The sequence below is a fragment of the Aptenodytes patagonicus genome, chromosome 16 (assembly GCF_965638725.1).
Source record: "Aptenodytes patagonicus chromosome 16, bAptPat1.pri.cur, whole genome shotgun sequence".
NCBI classification, from domain to species: domain Eukaryota; kingdom Metazoa; phylum Chordata; class Aves; order Sphenisciformes; family Spheniscidae; genus Aptenodytes; species Aptenodytes patagonicus.
This window is the reverse complement of record NC_134964.1, coordinates 11,657,651-11,684,238: the sequence shown is the minus strand read 5'-3', so window position 1 is coordinate 11,684,238 and position 26,588 is coordinate 11,657,651. Positions and strand designations below refer to the sequence as shown.

The following is a 26,588-nucleotide window of genomic DNA, read 5'->3' as shown; positions in this document are numbered from 1 at the left end:
TTGTGGCTTTATTTGCCTTGCGCTATTAACCTTCCGGTTAATACGGCAAATCTGGTACCGTTTAGGTCTCTGATCCTTCCAGCTGTAGGAAATGAGTGGGCAAAGCCGGGGGCGAGCACAGGTCCTGGAGGGAATGGGGTGTTCCTGCCAGCAGGAGATGGGACTCAGACCCGGCAGCTTTATCCTGACCCAGCATCAGCCTCCCAGGGCCAGCTCTGCCTCGGTGCCAGCCTGTCTGCGTGCACCAGCGTGCAGCAACCCTGTAAACGAGGTGATCGTTAAAGGGAAGAGGAATATAGCTTGTAATGGAGTATAGTTGACAACAACGTAATGCAAAAAAACTTCCTCATGAATTCCTGCAACACATCTCAGGAGGGGTGGTTGTGAATGGAATGTTTTAAGTAATGAAAACCATACTAAAGAAAGCGCTGATGGGACTAATTCTGCATAGCTAGAAGGGATAGAATAAGTATCTAATAAATAAATTATGCTATATTATTCTAACTTCTGCAATCCCCTAATTCAGCTCTAAGATGCCTACTGTAAGGTTTGACTCTTTGTTTAATTATTCCAGAGGAAGATGTAGATGGAGCATCTGCTGAATCCCAAAGCAGCTTCAAGGAAGACAGCTGTCCTCTGCCCAGGGCCCAGATTCGATTTCCACTGTGGTCTGCTAGCACTTCTTCTGCAGCTCTTAAAAGTAAAACCTCATCTGCAAGAACCGGCCAGCTTAGTATGATGGGTACCACTACCTGAGTATTTAATAGTGTGGGGGGAAAAATCTATGGTGTTTCATACCAGGACACTAACAACTGGCACTGCCGAGGAACGGTTCTGTTCTGGGTCATTTTTGGGGAAAAAGCATGGCAGGCCATGGCAATAGTTAGCTGGAAAGTTCAAAGTGCCACGCAAGAGGAGGTGATGCCGTTCAACAGATGCTTGTCCTCGCTCTGAGTCAATGCCCAAGTTTGCCGAGGTGCTGCCAGCGTGCTCTTAGCGAAGAGATGAAAGACAGTCTCTTCCTTTCTGCTGATTGAGGTGTTGTTCCGCCAGGTGTAAGGTCTTCCGCCAGCACAACCTGAATTTCAAAATGTAGCACTGTGGCTGGTGTTGTACCTAAAAGGAAGGAAAGCCTTACACCATGGGGGGTTGAAGTTTGGCAAAGATGCTAGAGGTGTATGCGGACACCAGCAAAAACTACTAATGTGAGCATTAGCTGTGCTTACTGTTCTGTTATCTCGGGGACAACAGAGAAATGTGTCCCTCTTTCTTTCCTTCTGCAATGTCATAACCCAAGTCCTATTTTTACTGAAGAGAATCTAACGGCTAAAGGAAGAGAATCTAACGGCTAAAGGAAGAGAAGGTTTTCCACTCTTTTCAGGAAAGAAGTGCTATGTCCTTGGCATGAGGTTGTTCTGGTATTCCCCCCTTTAGAGTCTGGGACAGTCGCCCTCCCATGCTGGTGATTGCTGTAGATAGAGGTGGAGGAGGTAAAGTATCTTGTGTTTGTAAAAACTGTCACGCTGCGTCCCCACTGAGCTCACCCGGGGTCTCCCCTGGCCCCTCTGATCACCCGATTTTTCCAGCTGTGAAGAGCCCTCGCTACCCTTCAGGGCCGTGGTGAGTGGGAAGAGTTGTCATTCTCTGCCCTCAGACCCCGCTGGTGTGAACTGTCCTGCAAGACCCTGAGTGTTTTCAGCATTTTCCTTCGAATGGTACAGTACCAAAGGGATTAGCAGAAGGGTCAGGTTAAGATCAACCACCTCTTGCAGCGCGTTACTAACAACAGTACTGTTAACAGCCACTAAAGCTCAAGCACTTACAAGACTGTAAACTCCCCTGTCTTCCAGGTGGTCAACCACCAGCAATGTGCTTCTGGCCCCGAAACACTGAGTGCCGCATCCAGGAGGGTCCTGATGCAGAGGACAACTCGCCTATTATGTCCTTAGCCGATCAAGATGTCACCGTCGTTCCTGCATCTCTCCAGTCACCCTCTAACGTCAACCAATCCAAGGACTTCGCTCGCTGCCTGCCACCTCACCTGTCCCTGTACATCCTGGGTAAAGCTGCTCTGATTTTCCAAGGGTGGTTTCCCCTAAGGGTAATGAATGGTCTCTAGCGTGGATAGGGGTTAGCCGATCTGTCCCTTTAATTTCTCAGGGCTTTTGGATCAAAAATCCCTCAATGCGTGTGCTGCTGTGTCTAGATGCTGGGCTTTTCTGGCCAAAGAAGTCAAGAGGGAACGCGTGTGTCAAAGCACAGTACAGGAGAAGATCCTGTATTTGCAGGTATGATGCCTGGGCTTCTGCCATTATTGTGCACTTTAAAAAGAAGGCGTTTTTCTGCTACTGCCCAAGCCATTAGATGGAGATGCTTTTACTAGAGGCTACCTCCCAACTTCGCCCTGTTCCTTCTTCCTCCATCTGCAGAGCTAAGCCCGGTTAGATGTTCATACGGTCACAAGTGAGCACAACGGGATAGCTTTTACTGACCTTTAGAAAGCCGGTGACTCTAAAAATGGATCGAAACATTCCTGTAATCAAGAAAGCAGAGTTTGGTCACAAATGCAAATACTGGACTTCCAGGAGCTAGTGGAAATTGGGCAGAGCTCCAGTTGGCTCCCTGAGGCAGCTCAAAAATGAGCTTTATTTGCTCCCCAGGGGAAGATGGAAAAGCTAGGTTTCTTTGTGAGAAGTCAGAGCTGGTGGTTGGGACACAGTAAACCACAACTTCTAGGAAAGGCTTGTCCTCGTTAGTACAGACCTGCCATACACCAAGCTAAGGGTAAAGGTAAATCGCCAAAGAGATAGTTAGGAGTCTTTGCATGCTTTGATTTGTGAAGAGAGCATAGAAATCTCAGCTCTGTGCTAGCATTCAAAGAAGGCTTAATGGAAGGTTTCACACATTAAAAATGAATCTTAAATATTGATAAAGATGTTTTGAGAGCCTCTCTTCTCAGTGGGCCTGGATTCTGAATCAACCGAGTGCCCACCAAAGATGAGGTGCACTTTGAAATTTTGCAGCTTATTAAAAGCTTAAGATTAGAGCTTGGAAAAAAATAAAAAGCAATTATTTTTCACAAGAAGTTAAATCTTATACTGACAAAGTGGTAAATGCAAGCCAGGGCTCTTAGACTATAACAACAAGCCAGTGTGTGCAGCTCAGCTTTGCATCCCATGGAGATGCTGAAGCGTCAGCACATGAGCAGCATCCTTTGGGTGCATGGGCTCTGCAGTAACTGTGTTGCCTCTACTGGTTTATTCCAGGGGTTGTGCCCTAGAGGAGCAGTTTCAAACTATGCTAAAGAAGTCCATGTGACAATTCCGCAGTTAAATGAAGAGGGTGATGTCATCGAAGTGAAAGGCCACAATGGGGGAAGTAAAATGAAGGTATGTTGGAAGTTGCTTGCCTTCCATGGATCCTGCATTTCAGTATTTGGGGAGAAAGGAGGACATGGTGGTCAGTGGACAGTGAATTCAGAGCTGCTTTGCTCTTCTCCCACTCCTGCTTCTGGCTTGCACGGTCATGAGCAATTCGTAAGGACCAATGCTTGCTCAGCCCCTTCTTGCACGGGAGGGAGCCTGCATCCCTGAACTCCTGGCTTGACCCAATGCGTCCCCTCAGTTGCGTGAACAGCCTTGAGGCCAGAGGTGCTGGCAAGGCTGGGCAGCGTCACGAGGACATGGCCTTTTTCCCAAAGGATAAAGGGTGCAGCTGTCAGGTCTTCCACTTTTGCCACGGAACAGGGCACGGGAACTACCCTCATTTCTGCACTAACCAGGACGTTCCTGCACTCCGGGTGTTCCTTACCAGCACTTTCTGTCTCTGTTGGTCTCATCACTATAGTGGGGACCAAGCTGATACATTTAATAGTGTGGAATAATGCTGCATTCCCCCTCCCTGACTCGTATTTCCCTCTTTCTCTTTCCATCAGGAGGAGGAAGACAATCTGCAGGCAGCCTATCATGATCTGCAAACTGACACGATTCAGCTGGAAGAAAGAAATGTCTTCTGCGGCTCCTACAATATTCGTGTCCTCACAGATCAGTGAGTAGACTGCCCGGCTGTAGGGCCAAACAGTGGCCTCCAAAAACCTACCCCGTTCCTCGCAATCCTTCTGTGGGAATGTATGGCTGGAGAAGGGTCTCTCAGCATCAGTGTTAAGAAGTCCTCGGTGTCAAATCCAGTTATTTATAAAGACACCAAGGTAAGTTATTTTTAAAGACATAAGGGTTAGCGATCCACAGTGTATCACAAGGGATGCGGGGCCAGGAGGAGCCCTCTCCCCTCTTTAAGCTTACCCTCCAGATGCAAACGTGGCTATGCAGAACTAGGGAGCGTGGTTGTGGTGCCCTGCAAAGGATTCACCCGCTTAAGCGTATTGCCCATCAGGTTGCTCAATGAGGACCATTAAGCGTCAGAGAAATGCCTGCCAGTGTTAGACCTGTGGTACCTTGCTAGCTGGCTAAAGCTCACCTCAGTCACTATTTCTTATCCAGATCAGACCGAAGCAGAGTAATCCATTACAGTGGTGGAAACTTGGTAGCCATCGGCTCCGCAGACCGAAAAGTGAGGTTTCTTGGTACGTCGGGAATGAAAGAAGTGCCACCTCTGCTTTCTGGCCATGCTGGGAGCATCAAAGCACTCTTCCTCAATGAGAAGAAGGGGTTCGTTCTCAGTGCAAGCTTTGATCTCAGCATCAGGTGAGCAGCACGGGGGCTGTGCCCTGGGATACCAGCCCCTCGGCAAATCTAGGAAAAATGAAACTAATCCTTCCACCCCAGGAATCCTCCTTCCCATCACTTTCATTAGAGTAGTGAAGGACAGTAGATAAGGAAACACATTCCCTGCTCACACAGGACAGCTTCTGCTGCCCAGTTTCACCCAGTACTGAATGATAAAATGGGAAGATAAGTGATGCACAGGTTTTCCTAAAGCATCTTAAGACACCAGAAATGTTTCCATAGGCCCTTGCAGTGAGATTCCAGCCTTGCTAAGGTCAGCATCGAGTTCAGGGAGGCTGGGTTTCTCCGTGACATTTTAGAAGGCCTGTTGTGCTAAGCAGGCTCAACACCCTGGTGCATGCTGTACGGCTGCTCCTTTCCAGGTACTGCACCCTGAAACAAGGGGTGGAGAAGATCAGCTCTTACATCTTATTTATCACTAAATCTCAAAAGTATCATGATGAGGAGTGAAAAGCTAAACAGCGGGTTGTCTGGCTCTGGTATGGCAGTTGCACAACTTCATCAAAGGCAGCATTTAACAAAAAGGGAGTTTATACCGACTCAGGCTCTCTCCTCCCTGCTCTTCCCACTCCAGAAGGGCTGTTTGTTTACATGCAGGCTTGAGTTCTCTAGATAAAGTCAACAGAAATCATCTTGGCACTGGTCAGTAAAGAAACAACCTTATCTGTAAAGCTCTACATTTTAAGGTTAATTGAAGGTAAACATGCCAAAGGTGAAATCTAGCCACTTGTTTCCAGGCAGTTTGGAGGTAGAAGAACAAAGTATATGGGTAAAAATTTAATACTAAGCCTGACTTGATAGTTCCAAATCCTCTGACACCTTAGTGGAATGACTCCTGATTTTAACCTAGTGTATACAGGAGAAGAGCTGGGCCTGTTAAGTAGGAAATAATGAATAAGATGAATAAGCCATCAATTAAGTTAATCACCGTATTGCCTTTTTGGTTGGTCCTTTGTAGATGCTGGAATATATACAGCGGTGCTTGTGTGAAAATCTTTAATGGTCACTGTGGGACAATCACCTGCTTGGATTTGCATGAAGAGCAGTTTGTGTCAGGAGCCAGAGATGGGATGGTGAAAGGTGAGAGCCGAGACTAGCAGCTTCCCAGACAACGGCAAATAGTAGCCAGCAATGGGCAGAGTACTTGAGAGTTGTGACGAGTGTGACACATGCAGTGTGTGAGTATGAAAGTAAGTCTACAAATCGGAGGGTGAATTTTAGTGTCTCATATTTTTGCTTCCAGAACAGCCTAAGCTGTGGACACATGCATACACAGGTCTCTGTGTCACTGAATAAATTCTCATTATTTCTGCTTTTATTCAGTTTTAATGGCTTTGGCTATAGGGCCGGACCAACTCTTGGGAAAGTGGTATCAACTTTCAGCTTTGCCAGAGGTTTCCTTATTATTAGCTTATAGAGTAAGGATTAAAAGGATGTGCTATTTTCTGGGCTTTGCATTTAAAATTTTTTCCACGCAATTACACTTTTTAAGTCAACACTTGGCTGCAGGCAGAGCTACAGGTACAAGGTGCAACTGTAATTCCAATAGTCTCTTTTAATTTGTGTTGTACTTAGCAAAACTCATCATTGCGGCATACGTATTTTTGATACTTCTCCCCTTTGCCCCTAACAGTGTGGAACCTGGAGAGTGGGAAATGTCTCAAGACTCTGAAGCACAACAGTGCTGTTTGGGTAGTTAAAATGGATGGCACCCGTGTTGTCAGCGGGTGTGACCGAGGGCTGGTGAAAGTCTGGTGTGCTGATAAGGGCACTCTGATCAAAGTAAGTTTCTTCTTAGGTGGATCATTTTTGTGCTAAATTGTCAAAAGTCTTCTGTGCTAGTTTATCATAGCTTTTTGCTTTTGCCAAAGATTTTCTAAAAAAAAAAAAATAAAAAAATTCCCCCCCTCCCCCCAAAACCCCGAAAGCAGTCTAAACTGATAGAAGAAACTGCAGAATTATTTGTAAGCAAATAATATTAAAAACTGACTTGCAAACAAGTGTCGATTTTAACCCAGGGTTTGATTTGCCTTGCTTAACCCCCATCGTTACTTGTTCTCTGCAGATACGTTCATCTCTCCTCCTGTAGAAACAGTCAGAACCTGGGAGGAGGGTGGAAGGGCTGGACTAACAGTTCTCGGGGTTGGAGGTATCATGTGTTAGTCCAAAATATGAAACTTGCTCTCAGAACCAGTAACGGTTTATAGAGCTGAAGCAGCTGGATAGCTGCTCTGCAATTTAGAGATTGAGGCCAGAGTCTGGTAATTACCTTAGCAGGTGTCCAGAATTAGTATTAGTCCATATCTGAGAGGAATGAAGCTCTTTCTACCTGTCGTGGTTTAATCTCAGTCGGCAACTAAGCACCACACAGCCACTCACTCACTCCCCCCCCAGTGAGATGGGGGAGAGAATCGGAAGGGTAAAAGTGAGAAAACTCATGGGTTGAGATAAAGACAGTTTAATAGGGAAAGCAAAAGCCGCGCACGCAAGCAAAGCAAAACCAGGAATCCATTCACTCCTTCCCATGGGCAGGCAGGTGTTCAGCCATCTCCAGGAAAGCAGGGCTCCATCACGCCTAACGGTTACTTGGGAAGACAAACGCCATCACTCCAAATGTCCCCCCCTTCCTTCTTCTTCCCCCAGCTCTATATGCTGAGCATGACGTCCCATGGTATGGAATGTCCCTTTGGCCAGTTGGGGTCAGCTGTCCTGGCTGTGCCCCCTCCCAGCTTCTTGTGCACCCCCAGCCTTCTCAGTCGGTAGAGCATGGGAAGCTGAGAAGTCCTTGACTAGTGTCAGCACTGCTCAGCAACAACTAAAACATCGGTGTGTTATCAACATTATTCTCACCCTAAATCCAAAACACAGCACTGTACCAGCTACTGGGAAGGAAATTAACTCTATCCCTGCTGAAACCAGGACACTACCTGTGGGGAAGACAGTTGCAAATTGAGATGCATCTCAGATGCAAGAGATCCCAGCTCCGGCTGAGCTAAGTTTGCAATTGCCCCTTCCACGGTAGTCAGGGCAGTCCGCTCTTCTCTCCTGGGTGAATGTTCAATAGATGACAGAGGTCTTGGTGCAGTAACATCTCTTTAGCACATGTAATAAAGATGGAAAACGGATGTTAATTCCATGCCATCAGCAACAAGCCCAGAATATTTCTTATAAGTGACTATAAAACCAACACAGTTATCCATAGGGTGTATTGGTATACTATAACGCCCGATAAAACTACAGTAGAGCATATGAGGCTGGTATTGTGAGTGCCGTAAGATATCTTGGCGTATATACATCCGGATTGCTGACAGCGTTGCACCTATTTCTTTTACTTTGCAGACATTAGAGGGGCACCAAGGCCCAGTTAAGTGCTTGTCTTTCGATCAGTGGCACCTGGTGACAGGAAGCACCGATGGATACGCCCTGGGATGGAGCATGTTGGGAAGCCTCAAGAGATGCCTAATAGCTTACCGCCACCCTAAGTAGGAGTCGGATGTGTTTCAAGTTGTATTCAACGGTCCACTAAATCTGTAAAGAAAATGTCTCCCTTACAGGAATGCAAAATGCCTTAATTATCAGTCTTAGGATTTGAAATATCCCCACTTTCAACAATCTTCATCTTTAAAACAGTGTCAGGCACTACGTGGTCGCAACCAGTGTTTGTCAGTTAAGACCTACAACAACCTAAAATGCAAATACGCAACCACTTGTTCACAAACAGGGACGACTCAAGACTGACAGGGCATAGTCCAATATTTCAAGGATCCCAACCCATATGCAAGAGCGTATCGCGCTACCTGGTCAAAAGGTATACTGTCTATGTCAGAGGTGGCCGAGTTAATGCTGAACCCTACCAACTGTATATTATGTTATTTTCTAATACTTTGATTATTAGAACTGTGAAAACTGTAGCATCATACTATTTTCATTTACTTTCCTAGACATAAAAATGAAATTTAAAATGCAGCAGGTGGCCATAACCACACTGGTTGCTCTGAGGATGCACTGCGTTGGCTTGTTTGGACATGGGGTGATTATGAAGGACTTCACTACTAGGCCTTTTAAATATCTCAGTGAGCTGCTTTGTTTAGCCTGTTGATGGAGGCAGACCTTTGCATCTCCTCCAAGACACAAGAAGTAGTTGATCGTGTCTCCCTGTGAGAGCGTGATGAATGTACCAACGCTGACATGTCGTGTTTTCAGGGAAGTTCTGTCTCTGGAGTTCCTCTATCTCAGAGTCATCAGCGGCTGTGCTGATGGAAAGATTCGTATATTTAACTACCTGACTGGAAGCTGCCTGAAAGTGTTGATGGCCAACAGCAGAGGGGACCCCGTATCTTCTTTCTATGTTGGAGAAAACAGGTTGGTGACAACAGCTGCAATCAGCTCCTGAAGCAAATTAGGTAGCTTACATTGTAATTTAAATAATCGTGTATTTTTCCTTTTACTGTCCTTCTCGCAAATAAGTTTTAAAGGGCTGTACTGCTTATTGACTGCTTCAATAACTTGTTTTTGTTAACAATGGCTGAAAATAGATTTGCTTAGTTCATTCAGCAATCTAAATCTGGTTTTATACAACTTAGGATATAGATCCAACTGTAAGGCTGCATTCAGAACCCAAATTTCCTAAGAGGTTGGAGAATCAAGCCAAGGCCTGACAAAGCCTTTACCTGTTCCCTGACCTACTGTCTCTTTACAAAAGCCAATCATGGAAAACCTTTCCAGGTTCCTTCACTTCTGCACCTCTAAACAAAAGGCAGTTCCCAGCTTCTGTGTAAGCAATAGCTAAAACACTGGTGTGTTATCAGTGCTGTTGTGGTCACAACTCTAAAACACAGCAATATATGGACTGCTATGAAGAAAACTAACTCCGTCCCAACCAGACCCAGTACACCCCTGTCCTGGTTTCAGCTGGGATAGAGTTAATTTTCATCCTAGCAGCTGGTACAGTGCTGTGTTTTGGATTTAGGATGAGAATAATGTTGATAACACACCGATGTTTTGGTTGTTGCTGAGCAGTGCTTACACTAGTCAAGGACTTTTCAGCTTCCCATGCTCTACCGACTGAGACGGCTGGAGGTGCACAAGAAGCTGGGAGGGGGCACAGCCAAACTGGCCAGAGGGACATTCCATACCATGTGACGTCATGCTCAGTACATAAACTGGGGAAAGCTGGCCGGGGGGGCCGCTGATCGGGGACTGGCTGGGCATCGGTTGGCAGGTGGTGAGCAATTGCATCATGTGTCACTTGCTTTGTATGTTGTTATTATTTTATTTCAATTATTAAACTGTTTTTATCTCAACCCACGAATCTTCTCACTTTCAGTCTTCCGATTCTCTCCCCCATCCCACCGGGCCCGGGGGGAGTGAGCGAGTGGCTGGGTGGTGCTCAGTTGCCGGCTGAGGTTAAACCATGACACCCCTCTAATTTAGGTTTATATGTCCCTAATAAGACGGTATCTCCAGTTTCTTTCGGCAGTGCGCTGATCTAGCTCAGTCCACTGCTGGCAACTTTCATCCTAATTATTTTAAAACTAATTTTGCCATAGAGCTGAATGAAAGGAGCTGCACAGAGCTCATACAGAGTGTATGTACAGCGTCTGACTGACTGACTGGGACTAATTGCTACTGCTTCCTTAAACAAGTGATGGTTATCTCGGATCTGTTTAAGCGCCCTTGGGTTTTGTATTGCACAGAAGCAAATGGGCCCCTTGGGTCGTAACTGCTGTGTTAACGATATCTGTGCTTTTAACGGCTTTTCCTTCCCTTCTCCAGGATGGTGATCAATTCACCAACTAGTCTATTGATGTTCCAGTTTGAGGATGTCAGGTGGGACTATACCTTAGACGCTGACCGAGAGATGGTGGGCAAGAAAAGACAGCGCAACGGGACTTCAAGCAGAACACCGCTTCACCTTCGGCGGACGAGACGCCACGACCTCAGCCAGATGCATCGACTTGCTCTGGAGACACGAGGTGCTGACCGGCTCCTGCTGTCTTGCTGGATCCACTGCCAGTCACCGAAAGGCTGTGGAGCGTCTCCAAGTACTACGTACAGCCTCTGCAATACGCCGGCACCATTTTCTAAAATCAGTTAGAAATAGTTTCAAGTACCCACTGCCTTAATCTGAATCAATATAGACTCTCTGCTTTTTTAAAGTGCAGTCTGGTAGATGTGCTGTTGCATTTCAATAGTTCTGTCATTTCCAGGCTTTTGCAAAACCATTGTACCTTTTTAGAAAGGTTTGGTATAAATTCAACACGTTTGTCAAGACAGGCGCTGTCCCTTTCTAACTGAGTAATAGAGAAATCGGTAGTAGTATTCATGTTCTTACAGCTGGCATGCACGGAAACATGCTGCTGATTCAGTGCTTGAATTATTTATTAGAAAATACTCTAGAAAGTCATAGGACACCTGCATTCAGGGTCTGCCGTCACCGGGAAAAGCAATTGCACATATGCAGGCACCTTTTAAATGGTAACATTGTGATGTTATTTTTTTTAAATCGGCAGTTATTCAATACAGTATGTATCACAAATCTTCCAGCTCTACAATCAAACTGTATATTGCAGATAAACTCATGGGCTAAGAAAGCTTTCATGCTTTTAAGGCCATCAGATGCTAAACGCCTTGATGCAGCTCTACTCGGTAAAAGACGTACAGTTCATAGAAACAGGAAACAAATAGGGAGTGCAATATATTTTCATTTTAGTGGCAAAAACCGCATACTTATTTAAAAAAAAATCAACATTTGCTGTCATCTTTGAATTCTGTGAGGTTTTCTGCTAATCAAACATCTTTGGATTATTTCTAATACCTAGACCTTTAGGAGCTGTGATAAGAGGCAAAACAGTAACCAAAGACTTGAAATCCCATCAGTTATCAAGATTTCATTTAATTAAAAGAAGTTTAACAGAAGCGAAGTTTAGAGATTACTTTCTTCTGTTTTCTAGCTCTCCGCTCCGAACTGATGAAATCCGCAGCTTGCCAGCAACAGCAGCATTTTCTCAAGATCGAAAAGACTTTTCGTGTTCAGGCAGAGCAGCAGAAAAAGCTTTTCATTCCTGGCACCAAACAGTCCCACGCCTCTGCCTCGGAAAAGTCAGCGAGAGCACGTTCTGCAAGAATGCTGGCAGATACTGGTAAGGACTTTTCACAGCTAGGTAGGACAGTAATTCTTCAAACAAGTGCACCTAAGATAAATGAACGGATTAAACAAAAGGTAGGGTGCTTTAGATCAGTCAAATAAACAGGACAAGTGCTCAGCTCTAGCTGAGCCTTATGCTTAGTCCTCTGGTATCTAGGATTTTTATTGTATACTTATTCTATTTTTGATTTCTTGATCAGGTGTAGGAGATTTCTGCACAAAATTTATTCAGGTAGTTGGTATTTAATCAATAGCAGTAACTCAGAAAATTGTTTAAAAAAAACCCCTATATGTAAATTGTCTCAGCCAGCAGAGACGTGGCAACCTGAAACTTGAAAATAGTTTCTGATAGTACTCAGGTCTCAGATAGTACTGAGATCACAAACATAGTCTGTGGCCGTACAGCATTTGTCTCCTTAAGTTAGTTTTTCTCAGGTTTTATATTCAGAATCTGTTGGGATCTTAAACTTTAAGACATACTCTGACATCTTGCTTCAGAAGAGCTGGACCAATTGAAAGTCTCTAACCCCAAACTCGCAGTGTTTGTAACTAGGATGCAGGGTCATATGTCCGTGAGATGAAGCAGTTCTAAATTCTGTGAATGAGGAACAAGCAGGAATTTTCATTAGTTTGTTTTGCTGTATTCTGCCTTTCTGCACCGTAACTTAATGTTCTCTAAAATACATTTCTAGAGGGCAGAAGTTTCAGTTAACCAGTCTGGAAAAACAGAATTGTATTGCAAAGCAATGGTACGGGAGCGGCATGACATCGCAAAGCAAAGTGACAAATGACTCGCTGTGGCAAGGCCATGGGACTGAGTGTCTTACGCAGTCTGTGTCATAATCCCCGTCTAGTTCTTAGTCAAGGGCATCATCGCACAATCCATCTTGATGTCTGTCATACAGCACAGGTCACTCCCTACATCCCTTGAGGCAGCAAAGGTAGGCTATGAAGCATGTCTTGCGATTTCCAATTCAAGTGCAGCTCTGAGTAGTAATGGTTCAAAGTGGTTCTCAGATGTTGGCTACGTCAAAGATTTCTACCAGGAACTGACCTGTCTTGAAGCCTTTTCCCAAAGCACAAACTGTGGGACAAGAAAGGGGTGCATGGGGAGAGGTGGTGGGGAACCTCGTTCCTTTTAGAAACCATAGTTTCGGACAAGGTGGGGACCAAACCATCCACAGACAAATACAACGTCTGTTACAGAATCTGACTTTAGTTTGACCCATAGTACAGGCTATGGCAAGGAACACTTCTCAGTTAACCAGGACAGAATTACCTCCGATGTTGGCAGTGTCACTAGTGAGGCCGAGGAAGAGCAAACTGAAATGGGCACTGTTGGCTTGTAGCTTCCTACGCTGCCTGTTCTGTAGATAAACTCGGACTGTCCACGTGCCTGTCAATCCAGCACCCATCCCTGGCCTTACTCAGAGTACTACCCTGCCAACGATCGCAAAAAACCATCCTCAACTTCACGTCTTGTTTTATTTTTGGAAACAGATGGCAAATCTGAACACGGGCCTTCTCTCTATGTACCTGCACGTCCTGACAGGGCAGAAGCCACTTCGCAGCATGAAAAGAGAAGAGGCCCAAGTTGTCCAATGTCCCCTGACAAGTTCCTCTTAACTGTCAGCGTGCTGCAGAACGCCTGCAGGTCAGCCCTAGCCAGCTCCTGTATTAAGCATGCTGCGAAAGTCAGGGAAGCATGGGAACCTCTATGGGAACATCAGCAACGCCGCCCCAAAAAGGTACAAATACACAAACCCCCTCTGCAACGCAAAAACGATCAGGCAGCCCAGCTCCAACGTGTGAGATCGCACAGCGATTCTCTGACTGTGAAAAGAATTTCTATACCCTTTGAAACCAAAATGCTGCGGCTCAAGCTGAAAAACTCTTTGCATGGACCCGCTGTGAATTCCTCCATCCCCGCTCCCTCTGTTGTACGTCCCAAGACTTGTTGTGGTTTGCTGCGAGAAAAGAAAGCTCACAGCGGTCATGGTAAAGCTCTTCCTCTCACCGAAGACGGGGTTCAGCTTATCAATCCCTTTACAGCTTCTTCTGACCTGATCAAATCAACACGTGTGATGATTGCACAAATGAAGAATGAAGCGGTTCCCAGGAGAAAAAAGCCCTTTTGTCCGTATGCTGCAGACCCTTCCCGGAGTGACAGTGGCTTCAGGCTTCTGACAGCAAAACAGAAGGAGGTGCATGAGGCAGCCACTGTAGCTCAGTATCAGGCACACCAGGCAAAGCTCACAGAAGATCAGCAAAGAGCACGCAAGAAGGCCTGGTTAAGGAAAATTAAAGGCCTACCTATAGACTCTTTTACTGAGGAGGGGAAAATAGCTGCTCCTGAGCTTGGGCTTAATACATTTATCTAAGGTAATCCCTTAGTCCAACAACCAACCAGTATCTGAGGATTCTGGCATCCAGCTGAGTCTGCCATGTCAACCCCTGTGGTTTCTAAGTATAAAAGACATCTCCGCTGTAAGTTCTTCTAAGAGATATTATTGGTATATTCAGCTGTTTCTCCAGGCAGTGAATGGACCGAGTCCTCTCCTGGATTTATCTTGCTAGACCTGCTGTCACTACAGACACAGCGCTGTTTGACACTAATATAGCTCAACACATGGCTCAACTGTGTGTGAATAATAATAAAAAACCTTTATTAGAGTTTATGTGGCTTGATTACAGTTTATAAGCTGAAGAAGTGTGGACTGAAAACTGGCTGAGCAGCTGAGCCCAGAGGGTGGTGATCAGTTGCACGAAGTCTAGCTGGAGACCAGAAACTAGCAGTGTAGCCCAGGGGTCAATACTGGGTCTGGTTTTGTTTAACATCTTCATTAATTAACGACGTGGGCGACGGGGCAGGGTGCACCCTCGGCAAGTTGGCAGGTGACGCCAAAGTGGGAGGAGTGGCTGATGCACCAGAGGGTCGTGCTGCCATCCAGAGGGACCGGGACAGGCTGGAGAAATGGGCCGAGGGAGACCTGGTGAAGTTCGGCGAGGGGAAGGGCCGAGTCCTGCCCCTGGGGAGGAGCAGCCCCAGGCAGCAGGACACGCTGGGGCCACCCAGCTGGAAAGCAGCTTAAAATTTAATTTGTACTAAATAGAAAAATAAAGGTAGTGTTTTCTATTTCTCCATTTTTGTGGATAAAATGCCTAAATGTGCTTGATTTCCACTACTGCTCAGGACTTAAATGGGCTTGAGTTGGGAAGACAAAAACCTCTCCAGCTGTCCAACTCTGAGTATCTGGGCCAGCGCACCAGAAATCTATTATTCTCCTGCATTAGAGGCTTGAGGCGGGACAGTTCTGCCCGCGGTCACGTCAAGGGTCCTTTCAGCAGCAGTTCTGGTTTGAGATGAAAGTCTGTGAAACTCCCCATACAGTAGGGTGGCGATTAGTTTTTGTTTGTTTATTTTAATGTCGTCTTCAACTTCCAAACCCTGGGATTAAGCCAGACCTTGCCAACAGTGAAAAATAACAATAGTCGTCCCCCAGAGAACAATAATGAACAGGTAATAAAAACTAAGTGCCCATGTAAAACTACGAGGAAGCCAGAAACTAATGAAGATGTGGGAGCTGGACTGTTGTAATTCAGATTTGCTGCCGAAAGGCCGTGCAGGCTGGGGATGAGCGAGGGTGGGAGGTCGGCAGTTGGCCTTATTGCAGCACGTCTGCGCTATGGTACAGGGATTGTAGCTGTCTGAGGTGGCTTTGCCCGACATTAGTTTTCAGACACGAAGCAGCAAGGATTTCGCGCTCAGCCACGGGATGGCACTTTCTCACAAGGAATCTGGCGTAAGCGCAGCTGCAGCCAGAGGCCTTTTGGCACAACCTCCCTGGAAAAAAGCATCTAATAGAGGGAGCCCGGTGGAAAAACATCACGGAAAGGCTGATGCCTTTTTAGTCATGCCGAAGTGAGGAGGATTAGAGTGCTGTCTTCCTATTTGGAGCCAATAAATCAGCATCTCCCTGCAGGTTTGGGTCCTCAGGCACTTACAAGATGCTACAGCCAACAGAGGTGGTGTGAAATTACCTACAAAGGCAGAGCTGGACCAAGTCCTTCCGCGATCGGCTTTAGCTCAGCACAGTGGATGCAAAGCCGGGAGCTGGGCGTCAGAGATGCATTGGAAGGGAGTTAACGTATGGGACGATGTCATACACGGCACGTGAAGTCACTTACGAAGGTAACTAAGAGGAGGTTGTTTTACTGTCTTTGCAATTCACTTCTGCATTAAATTGACCTTTCTGTGCACCTGGCCTTCGGGTGTGCGGAGGGGACAACCTGGGGGTGCCGGCGGCAGCACTGGCGTTGTGCAGGGCGCGATGCACCCGCAAGCAGAGATCAAGCCAGACAGAGTGGTGGCAAGGTAGTTTCGACAGAGTTTTGTTGTAACTAGGTGCCGTTAGTGTTGTACTCGTCACCCGCAAAGCGTAGATAATATGATCCTGATGTGATGATTCCACACTGATGTCACGGCAGTTTTGTCTGTATAGCTCGACAGGCGTTTCTGAACAAAACGTGCTTTTACCCGAGTGCTGGTTATAGCTAGAAGTGTTTGTATTTCAGCAGAGGAACGGTGCCCGACGCTTCACTCGGTGAACGGAAAAGGAGCGAGAGAGTATTAAAAAGAGGCAACAGCAAAGATATAAAAAGTACATTAAGTTTTTTATATAGTGTTGTATTTATCAGTAACAGCTTTGGATTGCCTGTGACATGGCATGCTGACTTAAGTGAGCATTGCAAGTGTACTTGATAACTAGGTAAACAAAATGGGACTTTTTAATGTTGCCTTTAAACTGATGTGAAAACAAAACTGTAGGCAGGCAGTATTGAAGCGAAAGGACGTTTTACTTGTTTGTGGCTGGATCACGCCCCACGAGATTAGATCGTGTATATCAGACTTAAGATAGCAGCGATTCTAATAACTCTACATCTGCCCTTTCTAAATTAAAAAAAAAAATTAAAAAAATTAAAGATGTATGAGAGAGACCATTAAACAGCCAGGTCTTTACACGATGAACATTAAGTGTTCTGACTTGCTGCATAATACGCTTATTTCTATGGTGCCTCTCTGCTGTGTTCTTTCAGGTGTTATGTAGAAATAAAGTGTTAATTTGAATCCAGTACAGTTTTTGAGAAAGTCATGAGAGGGAGGGCTGCGTCACTTACGGCACTAGCAGGTACCAGAGCTCTTTACAAGCGAGCGGGGATATTAACCCTGGAGCATGGGTGAGTCTGAGCCCCGGGGTTACAGTCTGCACGTCTGGGGATCTTCCCTGTAGCCGCAGCTCCGCGCCTTGATCTTCCTCCTGGATGGCTCTAACTGTGGGGTCCGGGGCCCCAGCTGCGTTTTGGGGACAGCGTACACCAAGAGCCCGATGCTTCGCTGCCCCCCCAGCAGGTCCCGGTGGGTGGGAATGCCCAGAGGGCCGAAGGGAGCTTTGTCCGACACCAACGCCTGAACAAGGCGAAAGCAGCAGAGACCTGCTCCCCAGCTCGGAGTGCGGCCCGTCCCAAAACCTTCCGACAGTTTAACGCAAAGGTTAGGCAGTGGTGCTGCGTATCTTCGGAGGTGCCGAGAAATTCGCGTTTCTCCAACAACAGCAGCAAGATATTAGCTGTGTTGCAGCAACACTGATGGTAATTTCTGTAATCTCCCTTTTGCCGCACCACAACCAGGTTTTAGATTTTTGCAAAGAATCATAGAATCATTAAGGTTGGAAGAGACCTCTAAGATCATCGAGTCCAACCAAGAAACCACGGGGAAGGTTGTCCAACGAGAATGCATCGCTGGTACCAGCACTTCATACGCTTCCACAGTATTGCTCTAGATGATGGTATTTTTAGCAGACAACTGGGGACTGTCGCTATTGACACGAGCTAAGGGAGCGCTCACACGGGTCCCCCGTGCTTGCTCTCCCCTCTCCCACCAGCGTGTGGGAGACGTGAAGCAGATGAGGTACCAAAACAGCTCAAAGTACTCCTGGGTCAGCCCAGCTGGAGACTTTTTTTGTCCTTAAAAAGCTCTGGATTTCTACATCTCTGCTTTGATGTACAACTTGCTATAGAGATCACAGTCTTACAGGTCTGAAATCTCATTTCAGGCGTATGAATACACCAAAGGATGAGCTAGTCCCAAAAATAATGAAATCTGAACTAAACACACAGTCCTTCAAGAATGCAGCAGCTGCCAGATCCGCCCGGTACGCAGTTACGGCTGGAACCGGCTACGGCGAGAGCGATCCAGAAGGGGAGACGCCCTTTTTGCTTCAAATAGGATCAAGTAACGATCCTTCAAAGAGGCAGCAAGTAGTAAACCAACGCCGTGCCTCATTGCAAGGCAACCCCTTTGCTCCTTTGCGCTTGCCAGAAGAGATGGAAGAACAACTGGAAGAACCCTATAGTTAACTTTGTCTTCCTTTATAAACGAAGCGGGAGTTTACTCATTTCTTCCCCAACGCGCGTTTTCTGACTGAATTGCTCGCGTACAAAAGCGGCTGGGCAGCGTGTTTCAGACGAGCTGTTGGCAGACGGCCTCCTCGGCGCGTGGGCGAGCTCGCAGCGGCCGGCGCGTCCTCGGGCTTCGCTCCTCGCGCCGATCGCTGCCACGAGCAGTTTTAAAACCAGGGCACCGCCAACTTGCGCCGTTTTCCCTGCGAGCTCTGTGCCTTTCTGGGGACTTTGTAAAAATCGAAGCTTAAAGCTTCCCCGTTGTCTCCAGCGCGGCTGCTCAGCCTTTCCTTATGTGCTAAAAATACCGATCTGAGGGTGTTACTCCAGTTTGAGCTTTTTCTATCACGTTTTCTAGGCATCCAGTTGTTTGATTATTTTTTTTTTTGGGGGGGGGGTTGGCTTGTGCCTGGAGCAGAGGTTTTTACCGTCGAGCGGCTCGGGCAGAGGCGGGTGTCGCGGACCGGCGGCTCTCCCCGAAGGTACCAGCCTGCGCCCGCCGACACGGACCCCCCCGCGGGCGCCAAGGGGGCGGCCGAAAACCCGAAACCCGGCTCTGCGGCGGTGCAGCGCTCCTCGCTGCGCGCCCCGCGGGTCTCCCGGGGGCCGGGAGAGGCCAGGCGTCGGAGAAGCCGCCGTTCCCCTCGGGGCGCGCCCTCTGACCGGCTCCGCGGGGCGGCGGGTCCCGAGGTCACGCGTCCGCGCGGCAGGGAGCTGGCGCGGCCCGTGGCGGGAGCCCCTCCCCGCCGGGGACGAGCGCTCCTCGGGGGGGGGCCGGGCCGGGGGCGGGGGGGGGGGGTGGTGGTGCTGCCGCCGCTCTCCCTCACGGCGCGGGCGGCCCCTCGGCCGCCGCCTCCCGCCGCGGGCTCTAGGGCCCGCAGCGCGCGGCGCCGCCCCCGTGACATCACCCCTAGGGGGCGGGGCCGGGCCGGGAGGAGGAGGAGGAGGAGGAGGAGGAGGAGGAGGAGGAGGGGTGCCGCCGCCACGTCTCGCGCTCCGTCCCGCCCCAGCGCGCACGCGCGGGAGGGAGAGGCGCGGCGCGGCGCGGCGCGGCGCGTGCCGGGGTTGGCCCGCGGCGGTGACGTGGCGCGGCGGGCGGAAGCGAGGGGGCTCCCACCATGCTACGGCAGGTGAGGCGGCTGCCGGCGGGGCGGGGCCGGGCCGGGCCCGGGGCAGCGCGGGGGGCCGGGGCCGGGGCCGGGGCCGGGGCCGGGCAGGCGGGAGCGGGGCCGCGGCGGCAGCGTCCGGGCGCGGGGCGGGGGGGGGTGGGGTGAGCGAGGCGGATAGGCGCTTTCTGCTACCGCCGGCCTGCGGCCCGCGGGGCTGCGCTGCCGGGGCGCTGGGGACCCGGAACAGGGCGGGACCCAGGCGGAATCGATCCTGACCGGGTCAGAGAGCCGGGGGACGCGGCGGTGCGCTGCGCCGTAGCGCCGCTCCGAGGCGTGCCGGCTGGAAGGCGCTGGGGCGGGGCTGGGCTCGGGGAAGAGGGTCTGGCGTGGCGTTGGCAGGGCCGGCGGCGGAGCCCTGCCCTGGCTGTGAAGATACCCGCTCCGTTCCCTAGAGCGCGGGGGGGGGGGGGGGCCGAACCTGGCGCCTGACGTAGGAACAGCTTTTGTACGAGGTAATGAGTTCTCTAAGAGGAACGAGGGTTAAAGGGCCCTAGGCTAGGCAGCGAAGTCAGCTGCCCGGGCGCAGAAGGGAGCCTTGGACCCGTACTGTGAGCTCACGTAGGTGTCACGGAGCACAAGTCAGACCACGGAATAGACCAGAATCCAATTACCGCGTTTTTTTCTTTTGTATGTGGTTAAATCTTCACGTTACTCCCGAATTCATTTTGACCTTAAGGCGCCATCGTAATACTCTGGGTAATCAAAGCTGTCCCTGCTTGAAGTTGGAAACAGGTTCTTTTTTCCGATATAACTCTTCGTGTCTGCTCCCCGCTTCAGGACAGCAATGATGACATTGAGGATGTGTCCCTCTTTGATGCAGATGATGATGTATCCAGGAGATCAAAAAAGTCAAAAATAAGGTCAGTGGCCATAGAGTTTCTAGGTGAGTTCTAGGCAGAAGCCTGAGGGAGGGAAGGGCTGCCACATTACATCAAAATATGTAATGGCAAACACCTTCTTTATTTGGCTAGAGGTAACGGAGAGTAACTTCTAGATAACTGAGAGTGCCAGCTCCAGAAGCTCAGCTGGAATTCGTAGACCTGCGCCTTCATGCCTCTGGGTGCCCGCACATGTAATCCGTGTTTCTCTCCCTGTGTGTAAGGGATCTACGCTGGCACAATGACTCTGTGTAATGGGAGGTTCTCGCCGCGTTGAGTGCTGGTTCTGGGCTAGTCCGTTATCTCTTCCCCAGTCTTCGTTCTCGAGTACGTTTGGTGCTGCCCTGCTGTCTGCCATGTCCTGGCGTGGCTGGTCCAGCCGCCTCCTTCCTCGTTCTGCCCAAACTCCTGCCACAGAGCAGTGTCCGTACACAGGTGCTGTGGTGACCCTGGCTCTGTACTGCACGTTTCTGACCTGGAAACTGCAGAAATCGGAAAGAAGGGCGGGTCTGCTGTGTTGAGAAATGTCGTCTTTCCTTCAGAGGTATTTCCTCTGTCAGAACCTTTTTTAATTTACCCCATAAAAAACTGCCTCACGTTGAACACTAGGTAAAACTCCCCGTCCCCTTGCACCCCAAATTCTGTCTGCACGTGGGATATCACTGCATGTAGAATGTGTCTTCCTTACGATGAGCTTCTAGTCAGTTTATTTTCCACATTTTCAGCAGTCGTGGCACACTGGGTTCATGTTACGATGCTGATCCTTATCCTCCGAGTTGGCGGGAGATCGCCTTGGCAATGTCATTTCTCTGAAATTGCTTCAGTCTTGTCTGAAAGAGCTGTGACTGTACTGTCCTTCATTCCAGGCATCCAGTGGCATCATTTTTCCACTTATTCTTCCGAGTCAGTGCGATAGTTGTCTATCTGCTCTGTGAGCTCTTAACTAGCAGCTTTATTGCCTGCATGGTGACAATTATCCTCCTCTTGTCGTGTGACTTTTGGGCTGTAAAGGTAAGTTCCTCTTACGCTGTTTGTTATTTTTGTCTTACTATATAAGAATAATTGAAGAGAGTGATATTCACCTCACAAAAAAAGTAACTTCTTTGTGCCTTTCCAACAAAATGGTACCCAAGATACCCTCAAGGACTGTGACGTATTGCAAAGTGTTAATGAAATAATAACTCTTAAACCTCTGTGTACCTGACTTCCTTTTGAAAATCAAACGGAGCATATATATTAGACTTTCTTTTAAGGGAGCACAGGCATCGTTATCAGATCACTTTCGAATCACCAGAAAGACGCCTCACTTTATATCGTTACAATAATTTGTGATTGTACTGGACGTACCAGAAAATAGATTGTTGTGGACATAGGAGCCATGTAATCTTGTTTTCCCAAATGTGAGGCAAATGAGCACCGTTGAAAATAGTAACCCCAACGGCTGAACTTTGGCAAATGGCTTCTTCTAGCAGAAGATAGAAAGCTCGTTGCTTTTTTTCTATTTCAGAACGTCACAGGGCGACTGATGGTTGGCCTTCGCTGGTGGAACCAGGTGGATGATGATGGTAGAAGTCACTGGGTATTTGAAGCCAGGAAGGTAATTTTCTTTTTTTTTTTTTTTCTTCTCTTTTAATTGTTTCTGTTTTATGAAACCCCTATTAATTGGAGGTTATGCTTGTGATGGTAGATTGCACGATGTAGACAGTTACTTCCAGCCACAGATCTGTAACCACAGGCTTGTTTCCTGTAGGCTGCTGAATGAGCTTTTTGGTTGTTGAATTATTTAAAAAGTCTCATGATGTATTGGTCTGGCGTAATGTAAGTAACTTAAAAGTTCCACGTAAAATGCAGTAAATGTTCCCATGTCACGTCAGTAACCTACAAGTTTTCTGGTGTGGGCTTGGAACAGCTGACGTAAGCTTCTATCTCCTACAGAAAACTACTGGAAGTAGGAAGAAACGTATAGCATTCGTCATGGCTATTGCTTTGCCTTTGTGTTCACGACGGCTACTGCTACCGCTAGTATCCCATCTGTCAGGCACCTCACAACACGTCACGTATTTACCCTTTTGGCCCCTGTCTCTGGTCTCTGTTTGTATGGAGCTGATGGCGTGCAGGTCGGGAGTGAGGCTGAGATCGTTTCCTAGATCACGTGGGAGGTCTGCAGTGGTGTAGGGACTTGAGCCCAAACCTTTCTCCAGCTGAGTTTGTGCACTCACTACAGGCCCATTCTTTCTCAAAACCGTGCTAATTTAGAAAAGCTAGAACATACTTGGGGGAGGGGGGGGAAGGTAGCTGAACTGCTGGTGATGCTGTAGATTTACCCAGAAGTTGTTAAACCAGTCCAGATTTTTTAACTATTATAGGAAGAAGTGAGTGCTTGCTTGGGATCTTCTGCTCTGTAAAGACTTTATAAAATCAATAGTGTGGTGTGAATCAGACCTCTGCGCGTGTAAAAATTACCCTACTTTGATGCCTAAGAGTATCAATATTTAGTTCTGCCAGTGCTGGGAGTGGTGAAATTCTGGTTGTCTGTGCAGTGATTTGGAGGTAGAAAACATTACCCCTTTGGCTGTTTCTAAGCTTTGTAACTGAACCATGCGGTAAATGTCACGTTTCCCAAACTTAACCTTTTAGCCCCAAGCATTCCAAGAGGATGTGGTGCTGCTGCCTCCGCTGTTTCTGATAGAAAATTGACAGAAGGGTCCCTTAAATAGAAACATCTTCTGTTGCAGAAAGATCTTTACGTGATGTAGAAATTGATCTTGAAAGCACCCAGTACTGTTGTGTGGAGGCAAAAAACAGGGGCCTTGTAGATTCTGGACTGTTTTTAATGACAATGTGATCTATACAATGCAGCAGCCTGTTAATCTCCATTTCCTTTCTGTTTCTAGGTATCGGCGCAAGGGAGTAAAACCTCATCAGAAGCAGAGTCCCGAATTTTCTGGTTAGGTCTAATTACCTGTCCTATGATCTGGGTGATATTTGCTTTCAGCGCTCTCTTTTCCTTCAAAGTGAAATGGCTGGTGAGTTGACTCCCTTAACTCGGTAATAGACCTTGCACGTTCCAAGTAAGGCGGTGTAAATTAGTGATTTTATTTTCCTGTCTCTTAGGCAGTGGTTGTGATGGGAGTGGTGCTTCAGGGAGCCAACCTTTATGGTTATATCAGGTGTAAAGTTGGCAGTAGAAAGAACTTGACAAGCATGGCGACTAACTATCTTGGAAAGCAGTTCTTGCGGCAGGTAAGATTTCCAGGGTTTTGGAAACCCTCCGGTCATATTTCTTGCTGTCCATAAACTTCCTTCCTGCCTAGGCATGAAAGGAAAGACTGAAAAAGTTGTTATTTAGAGTTCTGCAGTGGGACCCTTCACACCTTACGTCCTTGTGAATTTGAGCCCCCTTAGTTAAGTCACAAAGTAACTTGCCTGATTATTGGCATCAAGTTCCATTTGCAGTGACTCGTGAGCTCGTATTATTTGCTGGTGCCATGGACAAGTGCCATAGGAGTTGCTGGAATGTGGCTGGTGTATTGGAAATAAGGAACGCGGTGAAAGTGGTCACAGAGTGAAATAGCTTTTGATAAACTCTGCTGCTCTTGGATAACGCATTGCTAAATTACTCCTTTCGTTGCACTGCTTCCTCTTCAGGTTGTGCTAGCCACAAAACCATGCATCTGGAGGGATGTTGCGTTGGTCCTTGTGCTTCAATGCACAGCTGCAGCGTGCGTAGCGCTTAGCCAAAAGGGCTGCCACTGCCTTTTATATTCTTTCTCACTTCCAACCAGCTCTTCTCAACAGGTCCTTTTCGGCCCCAGCGCTGGGTTTTATCCTTCCGTAGGTCCCTGCAGCAGTAGGCACAACCGTCCCTTGTTCCACTTCTAGGCTGTCATTTAACTTCTGCTGTTACCGGGTTTCCTGGCTGTGGCTGGCTGTATTGTGGAGGCGAGACTGGGGATGGGTGGTTTGGCTGCCACAGGTTCACAGATGTTTTCTGGAATTATTGTCATTAGTGTGAGCAGAAGCTGAAACGTTGATAAACCTTTCTTGGCAATCTGTGCTGGGATTGTCCCCTTCTGTAGCTCGATTCGCTTCTGAATGCTTTTACCACTGCGGTGGTTAACCAAAGGCCCAGACCAGTCTCAGAAATGGCAGAAATGAACGTCTTGCCCCAGAATCATGGCAGTGAGTCACATAGTTCTCCTGTACTCCTTTTCTTCTTTTTTTGCGTTCTGCAGACTGTGGCTAAAGAGGACCAAGCTGCATCCTGAGTACGGTGGAAGCCTCAAGCCAGACCGGATTCACAGTAGTGAACAACAGAGAATGTTGCTCTGACCCATGAGATCTGGGAGCTGCATACGTGAGGTGTGAATTAAAAGAAGTAATTAAATTGTGTGAGACTTCAGGTTAACGCTCCTAGCAACTTATATTCGATTTTCCGCTAGCAGTTTGTGTTTAAGTCTTTTCTTCAGTTTGATGAATTAGAATTAATTTGCCTAAACTTTAAATGAAAAAATATCCTAGGTGGCTCTCATACAGGTTTAGAACTAGGGGATGAATTAAGAGAAAATCGCTTGACATCCTTCTTCAGAAAAACCATGCACAAGCCGAGCCTTCTGTTACCCAAGGACTCCCCCGACTCCTCCAGCAGTTGGTGCCTCAAATAGTTTCAGTTGTGGACGTTGCTGCGTTTTGTTCTTGGAGGTCATTGCTGCTTCTGTTACGAAGTTTAGATAGCGCTCTTCTGGCTCCGCATCTCTCTCATTCTGTGATTTGAACGGCGCTGAGGTGGTTGCGGTGAAGGACATCTGAAGGAAATGTTGCTGTTGGCTTAGTGGGAAGATTCTGTGGTTTCCACGAGACTTCAATAAAGCGACTTCTGAGCAGCTCCGGTCTGTTATTTATCTGAAGCATTCTTGGAGGTCTCGGTAACATCTTAAACCCCTGGATTTATGGGAAGTCCCTCTTCTACCTGTAGGCCTGCGTCTGTCTGGAGAGCGTAGCAAGAGTAAAACCAGTTTACGAGGAAGGTTGCAGGCACGGTTTCAGAGACGGAGTGAATCTGAGAGCAGTTGTCGTCTGACTGACGCTGTTAAAGTGATGCCATCTGGCGTCGTGTTGGCGCCGCGCTGTAGCGTGCGTTTGGTGCCGCGGGTCGTCTTCTCTGGCCGGGAGGGTGTAGGGTGACGCGGTCTGCGGTTTCCTCACCAGCCCCTTGGCACTGGGTCGCAGGGAATGGGACCGACAGGGGTTTTCGTTTCTTGAATCCACGCAGTATGCTGTCCTTAAGCCGTGCTCCCCAAGGAGCCTGTGGGCTGGAAAAAAGCCTTTTGTAGGATCGTGAAACGTTGGCTGGCAGCGTTCACTTAGATGGCAGAAAGTGGCGTGTTTTGTGTGAAAAGCTGTACGAAAGGGATCAGTTCCTTCTTGTCATGTAATTCTGTTCAAGGCAGACTGTGCTTTCGCAGCGGCGGATATTGTAAACTTCAGATGAGGTATTTTAAATTAAGGATGTGGTTTCTTTTTGAATAATGGGTATTGTAAATTGTGGGATTGCATTAACATGATTTCTCTCCCTGTACTGTAGCAACACTTGGGAGCTGTACACTTGTTTAACTCTTTGGATTGATACCTTCCTTTTGTAAATATGTATTTATAAAATCTCAAAATTAAAATAATGCTTTGTTTAACCAGACCAGCTAGCCCTTCTATGATTCATGGCTGAGCTCTGTTTATACCCTGTGTTCTTGCAACGTAGTTTTAACGGGGGTTACTTGTCAAGTTAGACGGTGCTGTTCAGCGAGCTCTGGCACAGTTCCTTTCACCCAGGGGTCTTGGACAGTTTTTCCCTGGGCAAACGCTTTCTTCGTAAGCGTGCTGGAGCCTTTGCCATGCAGCGCTGAAGCAGTTGTCACTCTGTAGGGCTCGGCTGGAGTGGCTGAGGCGCTCCTTCCGAGGGCACGCGGAGGGCCCCTCTGCCCAGCTCCCTGGCTCGCTCCTGGCAGGTGGCAGCGTGCTACCGTAAATGCTCCTGCCACCACCTAGCGGGATCTTCTAGTCCCCATTTACATGGAAAGGATGATTTATTTCTAAGGAATGAATGTAAACGGGCAAAATGAAGTCAATCACTGAAGTAAAGGTGCTTCTGCAGCCACGTGGGGATGTGCGACTGCAGCGTCTGGCCCGTACGGCG

General features: G+C 47.9%; 2 protein-coding genes across 2 annotated transcripts; both read left to right on the top strand.

Annotated features, from left to right (window-relative positions):
• The first annotated feature begins 1,926 nt into the window (after positions 1-1,926).
• On the top strand, positions 1,927-14,585 carry FBXW10B (F-box and WD repeat domain containing 10B). Its single transcript, XM_076353502.1, has 12 exons — positions 1,927-2,060; positions 2,161-2,288; positions 3,267-3,389; positions 3,935-4,047; positions 4,500-4,703; positions 5,704-5,825; positions 6,379-6,527; positions 8,085-8,227; positions 8,949-9,107; positions 10,521-10,720; positions 11,699-11,812; positions 13,393-14,585. Exons 1-12 carry the CDS (start codon positions 1,940-1,942, stop codon positions 14,271-14,273), a joined length of 2,457 nt encoding a protein of 818 aa, XP_076209617.1. The 5' UTR covers positions 1,927-1,939; the 3' UTR covers positions 14,274-14,585.
• Positions 14,586-19,421: 4,836 nt separating this feature from the next.
• On the top strand, positions 19,422-26,090 carry TVP23C (trans-golgi network vesicle protein 23 homolog C). The gene is made up of 7 exons (XM_076353562.1): positions 19,422-19,481; positions 20,298-20,380; positions 21,265-21,409; positions 21,906-21,995; positions 23,293-23,424; positions 23,513-23,641; positions 24,634-26,090. Exons 1-7 carry the CDS (start codon positions 19,470-19,472, stop codon positions 24,664-24,666), a joined length of 624 nt encoding a protein of 207 aa, XP_076209677.1. The 5' UTR covers positions 19,422-19,469; the 3' UTR covers positions 24,667-26,090.
• The last annotated feature ends 498 nt before the right edge of the window (positions 26,091-26,588 follow it).

Coding starts and splice junctions, on each gene's coding strand:
- FBXW10B (XM_076353502.1), top strand. CDS start 1,940: ATGTCCTTAGCCGATCAAGATGTCACCGTCGTTCCTGCATCTCTCCAG. Junction 6,528..8,084: donor ATAAGGGCACTCTGATCAAA/GTAAGTTTCTTC, acceptor TTTACTTTGCAG/ACATTAGAGGGGCACCAAGG. Junction 11,813..13,392: donor GAAAAAGCTTTTCATTCCTG/GCACCAAACAGT, acceptor TTTTGGAAACAG/ATGGCAAATCTGAACACGGG.
- TVP23C (XM_076353562.1), top strand. Junction 21,410..21,905: donor GTGACTTTTGGGCTGTAAAG/GTAAGTTCCTCT, acceptor TTTCTATTTCAG/AACGTCACAGGGCGACTGAT. Junction 21,996..23,292: donor GGGTATTTGAAGCCAGGAAG/GTAATTTTCTTT, acceptor TTCTGTTTCTAG/GTATCGGCGCAAGGGAGTAA.